Source organism: Elephantulus edwardii, unplaced genomic scaffold (assembly GCF_000299155.1).
Source record: "Elephantulus edwardii isolate Elephantulus edwardi_28Jun2011 unplaced genomic scaffold, EleEdw1.0 scaffold00112, whole genome shotgun sequence".
Classification (NCBI taxonomy): Eukaryota; Metazoa; Chordata; class Mammalia; order Macroscelidea; family Macroscelididae; genus Elephantulus; species Elephantulus edwardii.
In genome coordinates, this window is record NW_006399862.1 from 7,283,580 (window position 1) to 7,297,437 (window position 13,858).

Genomic DNA, 13,858 nt, shown 5'->3' on the forward strand with positions numbered 1-13,858 from the left:
TGAGTCATTATATAGAAAGGAATTGGCAGATACAGAGGAATTTAAGGAAATATCATATGAGCAAGAGCCTATGGTGATGATGTCATTACCAAATATTTTTTCCCAGTCTGTTGGTTTCCTTTTCACCCTGTTGGAGAAGTATTTGTATGTGCATAGGGATTTGTTTCTTAGAAGGTCCTATTCATCTATTTTACCCTCTCCGGGTTCTAGATTTTTCAGGATGCTTGAAAGAATGTTCATGTTGTGGATTAGGACTTCTAGAGGTCTCCCAAGCTTTTCTCTAATGACGTTCATTGTCCTTGGTTTTACTCTTAGGTCATTGATCCACTTTGAGTTGATTTTTGTGTGAGGTGTGGATCTTGCTTTAGTTTTCCAATTTTGCCAACACCATTTGTTAAAGAGGCTGTCATTTCCCCATTTAACGGATTTCATCTCCTTGTCAAAAATTAGTTGGCCATAGGAAGATGAGTTGATTTCTGGGTTCTCTGTTCTATTCAATTGATCTATGTGTCTGTCATTGTATAAGTACCACATTGTCTTAACCACCACAGCTGTGTAGGATTTGAGATCAGGAGTGAGATGCCTTCTACCTTGTCTCCCCTTTTCAGGAGTGCTTTGCCTATTTGGGATCTCTTTTCATTACAGATAAAATTGGAAATTGCCTTTTCCATCTCGTTGAAAAGTGGAATTGGTATTTGTATTGAAATGCCATTGAACTTGTAGATTGCCTTTGGTAGAATTGTCATTTTCACAATACTGAGTCTTCAATCCACGAACATGATATATTCTTCCATTTCTCCTGGTCTCTTTTTGTTTCTTGTACTAATGTTTTGTAATTTTCTTTTAATAGATGTTTTGTGCACTATGTTATTGAAAGAGAAGTCTATTGCTTTTTGTTGCTCTAAGGTGGCATTGAGTCACACATGAGTCACACATGACACATCTGAACCCTGCTCCATCCTGTGTCATCCTTATCATCTCTGACATTCTTGAGCCCATTACTGCAGTCACTGTATTGATCTTGCTGAGGGGCTTTCTTTCCTTTGTGGACCAACCACCGTTCTAAGCATGATGTCCCTTTCCAAGGAATAGCCCCTCCTAGCAATATGCCCAAAGAATGTGAAGCAAAGCTTTATTATCTTTGCCTCCAAAGAGCACCGTGACTGCACCCTCTTCTAGACGTATTTGTTCTCTTGGCTGTCCATAGGATGTTCAGTACTTTTCTCCAGCACCACAGCTCAAAGGCATTAATTCTTCGATCATCTTTATTCATCATCCAGTTCTCAGATTCATAACAAGTGTGGGGAGCTCTGTGGTCTAGTGGCAAGAAGCTGCACTGCAATTTCCGAAGGTGTCCGGTTCGAGTCCACCAGATGCTCTATTGGAGAAGAAGGGGCAATCTCCTCCTGCGCCAGTCGGATCTGATTTGACAGTATACAACAAGGGGGGGAAAACTAAATAAAGGAAAAAGAAACAAGAAATAACTATTACTTGGTTGAAGTTGAGTCACAGGGTGATTTTAAGGTAACTAAGGGCTATAGAAGATAAACAAGTAAATATAGAATTACCCAAGCTACAAAGTAATTAGTACTATGCATATCCATTCTCCTAGAAAACAAACTGTCAGAGAGGTCTCACAGTTTAGGAGGCTCCTTTCAATCTCTCTCCTGTGGTTCTGGAGGAAGGTCTTTGTCTCTGAGTTTCTGCTCCAGGACCCTATACCCACGGCCCAATTTTTTTTTTAAATCCTTAATGACGCTGACCATCTCCTCTAAGACACTATCTCTACTTCTCTGCTGGGTTTGATAATTCATTGCAATGGCATACAGAAATCATAGGTATATTCCTGCTTATGGGATTTGTTAGAGTAGTAGTTGTACATTGTTGAGTCAAAATTGACTGCTGACTCGCCAAAAGGTCTTCAGGGGCAGTAAATTGCATGAGAGGAGACTGTTTATCTTTCTCGCTTGAAGCAACTGGTTGATTCGAACCATGTGTCTTTGAGTTGGCAGTGCAACTCCTTACCACTAAGCCCTATTAGGATATTAACAGGTTACAATGTAGGATCCAGATCTACCTGGATCAGATAGTTCCTGAGCAGGAACGACTCAGGACACCATTCTTCAGCCAGGACAGCTTTCTGGGGCCTTGGCTGCAGGCAGGCCCTCTGTTGCTGCGTCTTGCTCAGACCTGACCTCTGCCCTGCCCAGCAGCTGCTGCAGTTTCTCAGCTCATCGATAAGTGCCCAGGAGAACCCCACTCTTCCAGGAAGTCTCTTGCCCAAAGGAATTCAGCTTTTTTGCTCCATTCATCATCCAGCCCACAAGCACAGCCTCCAGTGTCACTCAGGGATCCTGAGTCCAAACATGTGGTCTGTTCCTGACTTTTCTTCTGGATGATAGTGATTCTCTCCTTTTTTAAATTGATGCTAGCAGGATGTCAAAACTGACCCACCACCTTGGTAAGCCCCAGGTGCTTTCTTTCATTAATCCTACTGCTGCAAGTGTTCTGGGGGGCCTTATTTATATCATTAGCAGATTATCCAATCCCTGGTGGAGTCCCATGTACCTTATTTGCATTCCTGTTGGTAGGTGCTGTCAAGCCGACACCAAATCATAGCGATTCTCTGCACACAGAATGCAGCCCTGCCTAACAGCATGCTGCTCTCATGTTCTCCACTGTGCTTAAACCCATTGTTGCAGTCACTGTGCCAATCTATCTTGTTAAGCATCTCCCTCCCCTCCGACTATTTTTCCAATAATGATGTCATTTTTAGGGTCTGATCTCTCTTGATCACATGCCCAGAGTATGGGAGACGAGGTCTCACCGTTTTTACTTCTATGGCCCACTGGCTGTACCTTCTTCCAAGACAGACTCATGTTCTCTTTTGGCAACCCATGGTACATTCAGCATTCTCCAACAACATCACAATTGGAAGGCCTTGATCAGTCCTTGGTCTTCTTTATTCATTGTCCAGCTTTCATATATGTAGAAGCAATTGAAAATACCATGGCTACATGTCTTTCAGATGACATCCGTACACTTTAGCACTGGAAAGAGTCCTTTGGCAGCAGATTTACCCAATACATCAAGCCATTTGATTTCTTAATTGCCACTTTCATCAGTGTTGATTATGAATCTAAGTAAAATGAAATTCCCTGAGGACATCAGTATTTTTTTCCATTTGTCATGATGTAATCTAATTGTGAAGATTTTTATGTTCTTGGTGTTGAGGTATAGTCCATACTAAAGGCTGTAGTCTTCACTGATCCATCTCAGTCATTTCACACACTTTATAAGACCATCACTAGAAAGGACATTATAACAGTAATTATCTGTATTGCATCTCCCCATTTTCTGATAGTGGGATGACAGAGGGTGAATACAATATCAAAAACAACTGAGAATTCTAAAGCAGACCTTTAATTCCCAAAGTTACCCAAGGGGTGCTGTCATCACTGCTCCCCAGTGCAGGCTCCTGCTATGTCCTGGGTGGCCTCATTCTCTTCTCACTCTAAAGATGTTGCTTGAGAGGAAGGAAGGTAAGAAATGAGAAGATAAAGGAGGACAGATGTGCAATCAGGTGTGAAATGCGTTTTTCTTGATAGAGCTTTTGCTTGACTTTGAAATTTAATCAGGTTTTTTTTAGGCATCTTGATGGAGCCGAGTTTTTACCATTATACCTGCATTTCTTTGCCTAAGGATTTCTGTTAGCATCATACAATAAAAATACCTCGGGGTTCCAAATGTCTACCTAGCAGAGGGCAACAAATCAATGATAGTGATAAAGAGTGATGGGACTGAAAAACATACATACCTCTGACCACAGGGGAACTGCTGATCAGCCAGGCCAGTTGTTTGGAAGCTGGGATATGAGTCTTGTAATTGCTGCCCCCCTCCCCTAGCTAGAAGCCAGTATTTTCATAAAAATGTTGTAACTTTTAAAGTGTTAGCAACACAAGAGGGCCAAACTGAACATATCTGTGGGGTGGACACCATTCATGGGCTGTCAGTTGGCAACCTTTGTGTTAGACTTTATTGTTCACTGGGCACCTCACAAAGAAGTTATTACGTCCTTACTAGTAGGTCGAAAGTTGAGTTGGTATCTAAAAGGTCAACAGTTTGAATCTGGAGAGAAAGTGGGCTCCCATTAAGATTTATAGCCTTGGAGCCCCAATGGAGAATTGCCAAATGTCAGACTGATTCCTACTCACTAAGCCACCAGAGCTCCTCCAGCAAAGGTAGGCAGTTCAAATCTACCAGTTGCTCTGTGGGAAAAAGAAGAACAATTTCCTTCCATGTGATTTACAGATCCTGAAAACTGGAAGATAAGTTGTGAATAAGGTTCCGACTAGATGGCAATAAATGTGTTTTCTAAGTTTTCCTGTTTGAAAGGCAAGAATTTTACCCTTGAATCAATGTTACCTCCTAAATGAAAACAACTTAATGGTGTTTTTTTCTTGAGTTCTTGGTTAAGCAGATTTCTGGACAACTACAAGGGAGCTCTGATAGCTGAGTGGGAAGGAGTTGTGCTGTCAACACAAAGGCACTAAGTTCAAATCCACCAGCTGCTCTGTGGGAGAAAGATAGGCAATCTCCTCCCAAGAGTTTTATTGCCTTTGAAAACCTGCTGGAGGGTCAGCAATTCAATAGTTTTGAATTGATGGACTAAGGATGACAGAAGAAGAATCGATGCCTTTGAGTTGTGCTGCTGGAGAAGAGTGTTGAATATTCCAGCTGACTGCCAAGAGAACAAACACGTTTGCCTGGAGAGAGTAAAAACCATGTTGTTCCTTAGAGGCGAGGATTTTGAAGCTCCTTTTCACATACTTTGGGCATGTTGCCAGGTAGAACTGGTCCTTGGAGAAGGACATCATGCTTGGAAAGGTGAAGGGACAGTGCAAGAAGGGAAGACTCTGAATGAGATGGATTGACACCATGACTGGGATAATGGGATTAGGTGTGTCAAAGACAGTGAGCCTGGTTCAGGATTTGGCAGGGTTCAGGGCTGGTGTGCACAGGGCCATTATGAGTTGCGGGCAACTTGACAGCACATAACAACAACAACAAATAGACAACCTCTAGGCAAAATTATTTTAGTCTTGTTTCATTTTCTTCAAAAGTATTTTATAGCACATTACATTAGCTTATTTATCAATGTGTCATTGATTTGCCGTGAACCTGCTTACAGCCCTCAGGTGGGCAGGAAACAGGATCATTCCTGACTCCATGGGTTGGTAAATGTTCCCATCTCTTTAGGAGCTTATTGCATTTCTCCTCCTCACTTCTGCCAAAGGACAGGTGTTTCTACTTCCGGAAAGAAGAGAAGCACAGCCCGCAGTGATGGAGACCCTCCAGATGTGCACAAGAAGCTGCCGTCCAGTGCTGGAGAGGACCGAGCCATGCTCCTGGGGTTTGCAATGATGGGCTTCTCTGTACTAATGTTCTTCTTGTTTGGAATAACCATCCTGAAGCCTTTCATGCTCAGGTAAGGGGGGCGGGGGGAAGTCACTGGTTCCAACTCAAACCAGTGCCAGGCTCAGTGGTGAAGGAGAGAAGGCTGGGTTTTGGTCTGTCCAACCTCAGCTCTCCTGGCTGCAACCTAGGGCAGGGAAGACAGAAGTGCTGTGTCTTCTCTCAGTGGGAAAAGTGAGGAAAGCTTGGTGTTCAAGCTGCTCAATAGTAATATCCCCTCTCTTTCCTTTTACTAGTTTCCTCATTAAATACAAGGGAGTTCTGGGGGCCTAGTTCATAGGCAGCTGTGCTGCTTACCCAAAGGGAACCTCTCTGGTGGCTGGAATCCATCAACAACTCTGTGGGATAAAGATGGGCAGTCTCATCTTCCGACTTGATGGCAATGAGTTTTGAGTTTTTATGAAATATAAAAACTCTGTATATGATATGCCAAATATATTCTGTGTTGTCTTCTATTTAAACATACGGCAACCAAGATGCCATTATTTTATTATTTTAATTTGCATTTTGAGAATGAGAAAGGTACAGCTCAGAAAGGTCAAGCAACTTGCCTTAAGTCACAGTCACTAAATAATAATTTTATCACTCTACTGTAACACTCATTGCCTCCTAATTTCTCACTGAAGTCTTCTGTGGTGTGACAGTGTGACATTTTTTTTACAAGGGCAGGACAGAAACGATTGAATTTCAGAGGATAGTTCGTGCACCATGAGGTATTTTGAGGAAGAGAAGAGGTATCAGGTAAAAGCAGAGCATTTTGACTCTGGAAAGACAGAGAGCCATATAAAGACTAGAAAGATTGGGAAGAGCGAGACTGGAGTCCTGTGAGGAAAAAAGATCATGGATGAAGAAGTCAATAGTTTGCTTTTATTATTTATCTCCTAGCTTGTCTGGATTGCTACTGTTAGTACAATTATGTGGAGGTCAGTACTACTACAACACACAGTGCTGTTGTTGAAGGATCCCAGGGATATTTTCTTTCTGCAATTAGAACTAGGAAAAATTTGTGCTGATCAGTTTACGTTTATTCAATATAAACCTGTTGTTGTTGATGTTATGTGTCATCGAGTCGCTTGCAACTTATAGTGATCCTATGTACAAGAGCCCTAAATGCCGCTCTATCCTGTGCCAACCTCACCGTCTCAAACACACTTATTCCCACCACTCCACTCATAGAATCGATTCATCTCATTGAAGGTCTTCCTCTCCGTCGCCGCCCCTCCACACTGCCAAACATGATGTCCCTCTCCAAGGACCCGTCCCTCCTTGCAACATGCCCAGAGTATGTCAGATGAAGCTTCAGAATCCTTGACTCCAAGGAGCATTCCAGCTTCACCTTCTCCAGGACAAACCTATTTGTTCTCCTAGCAGTCCATGGTATATTCAACACTCTTCTCCAGCACCACAGCTCAAAGGCATCAATTCTCTTTCTAGCATCCCTAGTCACTGTCCAACTTTCTGATGCATAGCACATAATTGCGAAGACTATAGCCCAGATCAGGCACACCTTAGTCTCCAGCCTGACTTCATTGCTCTTCAGTACTCTTGAGAGGTCCCTCACAGCTGACTTTCCCAATGCAATTCATCTCTTGATTTCCTGGATGCTGTTATCAAGAGTGTTGATTGTGGAGCCAAGCAAACTAAAACTATCTCAATCTCTTCACCATCCATACTGATGTTGCCAATTGGCCCAGAGGTGAGAATCTTTGTTTTCTTGATGTTGAGCTTCAATCTATATAGGAGGCTGCAGTCCTTGACCCGCAGCAAGCGCTTCAGGTCCTCCTCAGTTACAGCAAGCAGGGTTGTGTCATCTGCATAACGCAGATTGTTGATGACTCTTCCACCAATCCTGATGCCACATTCCTCCTCGTACAGACCAGCGTCTCTGATGATCTGTTCTGCATACAGATTGAAAAGGTATGGAGACAGAATACATCCCTGACGGACCCCTTCTTGATTTTGAACCATCCAGTATCTCCCTGCTCTGTTCTGACGATTGCCTCTTGGCCCAAGTATAGGTTTTGCATTAGCACAATCAAATGTTCTGGGATTCCCATTCTTCTCAGAGTCAGCCACAGCTTGTTGTGATCCACACAGTCAAAAGCCTTTGCATAGTCAATGAAGCACAGATAGACATTCTTCTGGTATTCTTTGCTTTCTGCCAAGATCCATCTAACATTAGCTATAATATCCCTAGAACCATGACCTCTTCTAAATCCAGCCTGCACATCTGGCAGTTCTCTGCTGACATATTGTTCCAAATGTTTTTGGATAATTTTCAGCAGAATCTTGCTTGCATGTGATATTAATGATATTGTTCGATAATTTCCACACTCTGTTGGGTCACCTTTCTTTGGAATGGGAACAAATATCGATCTTTTCCAGTCCGTGGGCCAGGTGGCTGTCCTCCAGATTTCTTGGCACAACTTAGTGAGCACATCCAGGCCAGTGTCTGTTTTTTGAAATAAGTCAATTGGTATGCCATCAACTCCTGGAGCCTTGTTTTTTGCCAATTCCTTCAGAGAAATTTGACCTTCCTCCTTCATCACCATAGGCTCTTGCTCATATGTCATTTCATTAAATTCTTCTGTGTCAGCCAATTCCTTCTGATACAGTGACTCTGTGTATTCCTTCCACCTTCTCTTGATACTTCCTGGATCATTTAACATTCTACCCAAAGTATCTTTAAGTATTGCCATCCATGGCTTGAATTTGTTTTTCAGCTCCTTCAGCTTAAGAAACGCTGAGCGAGTTCGGCCCTTTTGATTTTCTGACTCGAGCTTTCTGCACATTTCATTATAGTATCTTGCTTTGTTGTCCTGGGTGGCCTTTCGAAATTTTCTGTTTAGCTCTTTGATTTCTCGGTTTCTTCCTTTAGCTTTGGCTTCTCAGCGCTCTAACACAATATTCAGTCTCATCTGACATCCATCTTGGTCTTTTCTTCTTTTTCAGCCTTTGTAATGATCTTTTGCATTCTTCATGGTATTTTCTTGATATCCTCCCAGAGCTATGGTCATTTACTTCATTGCTTTGGCTCAGAAACCAACTTTGAGGCCTAATTGTAGTAACTCTACAGGTGAACAGTGCAATATACTGTGAACTATGCCATCAGCGCTCCTACTAGGAACTACTGGATCATATGGGCTGAACTATACTAGGAACTACTGGATCGTATTGGCTAAACTATACATGCTATGTCTCTTCAGTCCTGTTTCATTCTAATTTTCTACTCTCCTTTTCCTATTATTTCATTTTCAGCAATTAAAAAAAAATCTTGTTCATTACAAATGCCTATAGAAATGAAACTAATAATTTATGTATATACCAAGGATGGACACAGGTTGGTCAAATTACTTTTTACAGTGTGTTATATTTGGGAAATTATTTGAGGATAACTTCTACAAGCTGGCACCAAACTCTTGGTCCTATTTAAATATTAGTTTTCTAAACATTTCAAGAAATAGTTTGGAGAAGTAATTCCATTAATCTTTAAGAGAGAGATTAGGTCTCTCTTGCCATGTGATCTTGTCCAGCTTACAAGAGTAATTTTACTTCATATAAGATGATAGATGGTAACTCACACATAGTCCATTCCCCAGTTCCTCCTTGTTCAATCAAATGATAACAGTTTATTTCTCTGCTATAGACTGAATGACATACACACTGAATGCTGTTGAAAGGACATGCTTATTTTTTTCAGCTCTGTGTTCTAGTTCCACCTAAACACTTGGGCCTGAAAAGAACATTCCCTCTGGAGTTTCTTGAAGTCTTTAGGAAGAGTAAAGATCGTATTAGTACTTACCTAGGAGCTTAAATTCTAACACAGGTCAACAGGCAATATTTTTGTATTGTACAAAATACAATAGAAAGTTGCCTACACTAAAGCAGGGGACTCTGGCGTCTTAGTGGTGAGGAATAATGATGCCAACCCACAGGTGCTCTGTTTGAATACACTAGCTTCTCTGAAGGAGGAGGATGGGCACTCTCCTTCCGAGCAGTTCACTACTGAAAATCCACTGGAGTGTCAGCCAGGAGCCAGTTTCAACTTGATGGCACATAACAACAACAGAAACAAGATGTAGGTCCTGATCTCAAACCAGTTTCTCAGGAGTCAGATGCAATTGTCCCTAATACCATGTATCTAGAACTATGCTTCATATTTTTTAAATGACTGATTTTTACTGAGAGCAAAACACGGTAAGTATTTAATGAGAGATTCCTTTTTTTTTTTTTTATTTGTGTTTGCCCTTTTAGAAGCAGAGTGAGAATATGGAACTGTACCTTTTGTCAGACACGAAGGGTTCTGCAGTTGGACTACTTCTAAAGGTCTATCCTACTCAGGTCAAGTCAGTGGGTGTATCTTTGGCATTAAGGATGTTGAGATGTTCAACACTGAGTTTTGGTGGATACTCTGGTGGCACACTGTAGAAAGCTGTGCTGCTGACCCAAACCCCAGGCCCCTCTGGGTGTTTGAATTCACCAACAGCTCCTGGGAGAAAGGTGGGCAATCTTTTACTGTGAGATTTATAGCTTGCTGAGGTGATAATGATAGTGATTTGAGGTTTTTTTGACAATTATATAAGACTATTTTTGCTTACAGTTCTCCAAATACCTGTATTTGTTATATGTGACAATGCTAGTGAGGTATTCAATTGGGGTTCAAGTCAGACCCACTGAATTGGAATCTCTAGGAGTGAAACTTCAGACTCCGTAGCTTAACAAACTGCACAGGTGTTTCTAAAACTTGAAAACCACTGGTCTGAGTAAGGATTGATGCTGTTGAAAATAGGCCTGTGGGTGCAGAACTGAGATGGAATTTGGCAATTTGCTTCTGTTTATCCCCTCCATTCTGTGTTACATTTCTAAAATGGAAATAGACAAATGTCTTGTGCTGCTAGGTTAGACATAGAGAACTCTATTTCCTAGATAGTGAAGAACGTTTATTGTTTTCAAATTGAAGTACTCAGAGAGAAGAATCCAACTGCACGATTCTCTACACGCACATCATGGACGACTGGCCGGACTGTGCGTTCACCTGCGGGGTGGACTGCCACGGTCAGGCCAAGTACCCTTGCCTCCAGGTGTTTGTGAACCTCACGCACTCCGGGCAGAAGGCTCTCCTATATTACAATGAAGAAGCTGTGCACATCAATCCCAAGGTAATGTAACGCTTGCCTTCTCTCCCCCCTTCTCACAGTCATCGAGTCAGAACCGACTCATAACTGATCCTCTAGCATGTTTTCCAAACTTGTAAATGTCATCAGAGAAGAATGCCCATCTTCCCCCCGCAAAGCACCTAGTAGATTTGAATGGCTGGAGAGGCATGGCCTTTGGGTTAGTAACCCAACTCCCTATGAACCGTTGCCAGCATAAAGGTCAGGTAATTAAAGGGTCACAATGGCAGCAACCTCTCATGCCAGGCTATGCCCAGGAGGACACAATGCCCAAGAGCAGGGAAGTATCACTTGCCCCGTGCCTGTGATCTCATAGCTACTGAGCGACTTACAAGAGTAATTTTGCTCCATAATAGATGCCCTCCCAGCCCTGAATATCCTTCCCACACCCTCCCTGCACCACCCCAACTCCTCAGTGTTCAGGTCAAGGTAAATGAAGCAAAAACCAGCCTGAGGAAATGACAGACAATGACAACAAGCATCATCCCATTCCACATTACACCAAAATGTCAAAATGGACTCACAGCCCACCGTATGGCAAGCAAGGAATGGTCTTTATAAAAGAAATTTAAGGGATTTAAAAAAAAAAAAATCACTTCGTTGATTCATATGATGATATAAAGGAGTGGGCTAGTGTTGGGCTTCTAACAAAAAGGATGGCAGTTTGAATCCAGCAGCTGATCTAAGGGAGAAAGATGGGTGATAAGGATTTGTCGTTGTTGTTGTTAGGTGCTGTAGAGTTGATGACCACTCACAGCGAAGCTGTGAGCACAGATGACCCTGCCTTGTCCTGTGCCATCTTCATCACCTCTGCCACGTTCGTGCCCATTGTTACAGTCTCTGTAAAGAGTTACAGCCCTGAAACCAGGTGGAGGCTTTCAGCAGCAGTGGGTCTAAAAGTGAAGGCAGATTAGTTAACATCTATTTTGTTGTGTTTAAGTAAACATTAACTTCCACCTGATCCTGAAAAGATTAACAGCCTTTGAGAGCTGATGGAGGGCTGCTATGACTCAGCATGGCCTCCACAGCAGTGGGTTGTCCTGAGTGCGGTTCATTTTTAAAGCCGCAGGCATTTTTGTAGACCCTTGGCACAGTGTTTATAGTGCCTAACAGGCATGGCCTCAAGATCTAGAAGAAACCACGACTTGATAGAGCTATCTTCTCTACATCGGTGTTGCCTTCCAGGAGCCATAGCCAGGCAGGCCTGCCTTCTGGGACCAAGGGCAAAAGCTTCCGGGTTTTCTTTAAGGGAAAGCTCTCACTACTAGAGACAAAGAGATCAGAAGCATCAGTTGGTGGTGTTAGGTGTGGTTGTTAGGGGCTATAGAGGCCACCTAATGTGCTCTTTTGTTAGGTGCCATGGGGGCCACTATGGCGCACAGCCATGCTATGAAGAGCAGATCACAGATCTGCCATGACCTGTCCTGTGCCATCTTCATCATCTCTGATCTACTTGAGCCCATTGTTACAGTCACCATGTCAATCCATCCTGCTGGGGGTCTTTCTTTCTCTGACCCTCCACCTTTCACAGCATGACATTTTTTTCCCTAAGGACTGACCTCTCCTGATAAGCCCAAAGCATGTGAGATGAAGTTTCCCCATTCTTGCATTTAGGGGGCACCCTGCTTACACTTTCTCCAAGGCATTAGTATTTTTGATTGGAAAAGGTTCTTTGGGTTGCTTTTTAGTCAGGGCCTTTAAGAAATTGTTGCTTCTGCAACGACAGAATTCCTTCCCAAAACCCTGTCTAGCCCCTGGGAATGGCCATCTTGCTCATTACTCTTCTGCCTACCCTTCACCTTGAGGTACATAATACTTTTATCATCTTATATTATTGAAAAACAAAACCAGAAAACCAAGGCTAGTTGACTCCCATTCATGGTACCCACCTGCATGTGCTGGAGGACTGTGCTCTATGGGGTTTTTAGTGTCTAATTTTCCACAAGTAGAGCAAGCAGTAGGTCTTTCTTCTGTGGTGTTTTTGGGTGGATTTGAACCTCCAACTTTTCAATAAGCAACCAAGTGCACTAACTATTTGCACCACCTAGAGAGTCCTCTGAAGTTGAAATTCCCCACTTAGAGCCTCAAGCTGGAGTTCTTTCAGAATGCAAACCATCACTTAAACATCGCTGACAGTACCTTTACCTTTCTCCTTCATATTCCCAGTGCTTTTATACACCTAAGTGCCACCGAGACAGGAATGATCTGCACAACAGTGCTATGGACATAAAGAAATTCTTCGACCACAAAAACGGGACCCCCTTTTCCTGTTTCTACAGTCCAGACAGCCAGTCGGAAGATGTCATTCTCATAAGAAAGTACGACCAAATGGTTATTTTCCACTGTTTATTTTGGCCTTCACTGACCCTGCTAGGTGGTGCCCTGATTGTTGGCATGGTGAGACTGACACAGCACTTGTCCCTACTCTGTGAAAAATACAAGACTGCTGTCTGAAGGGAGGAAGGCCACAAAGCACCTTACAGAGAGCAGAATCAGTACCAACAGTGTGATATGGAGAGGGATGAAAAGCACAAGGGGAGTTGTAAGATGATGGCCAAATTCAAGTCTTGTCCTTCAGCTTAGGACCAAATTATGCCTGCTAGCAAAGTCGCCATGCAGGCAGCAATTCCAGTATCATAGCTGCTCATGGGAAAGTAGAATTTTAAAATCCTCATTATGTATTCTATTATTTCTATGGATACATGCAAACTTAACTGTCTTCTTACTCCAAAACTCTTTCCCTATGAGCCAAAAGCAGCACATTTCTGCTCTCACATGGCAGAATGAGCGCAGGGCAATATTGTGTTATGTAATGTTAGCTCGCCTTAGAATCTGTCAGTGTGTTAATCTAACCTATTGAGCGTTGACCCACACCATCCTAACTCCATACAACTAGTCCACATGAAAACATTTCTCAAAAAGAAAATGTGAGGAGCAGTTCACTCACTGCAGGAAGATAAAAATCTGCTAATTTAAGAAAATGCAGCCCTGCCATATCTATTATAATTTGTTCTTTCTTCTCCATTCATGGTAGAGGAATGTTGCTGCCTAGAACATTCACTAAGTTTGGAGTTATTTATATTTAACCTTGCCTTAAACCATGTAATTTTTCTTTCGGCAGCATCTTTCTAGTTAATTATGCTTTTCATAAGCTCATTTTGTTCTTTATGCTCATTCTGGTGGGGGTGGGAGAAGTGACTAGAAATATG

The 13,858-nt window shown here is 42.5% G+C and overlaps 1 protein-coding gene across 1 annotated transcript in view; it reads left to right on the forward strand.

Moving 5' to 3' along the window:
- Window positions 1-13,232, forward strand: part of KCNMB3 (potassium large conductance calcium-activated channel, subfamily M beta member 3) — a 50,890-nt gene extending 37,658 nt beyond the window's left edge. Inside the window, 3 exon segments of the mRNA XM_006903813.1 lie at window positions 5,297-5,488; window positions 10,436-10,634; window positions 12,816-13,232. Of these exon segments, the coding sequence (XP_006903875.1) occupies window positions 5,297-5,488; window positions 10,436-10,634; window positions 12,816-13,232 (808 nt within the window).
- Window positions 13,233-13,858: the final 626 nt, after the last annotated feature.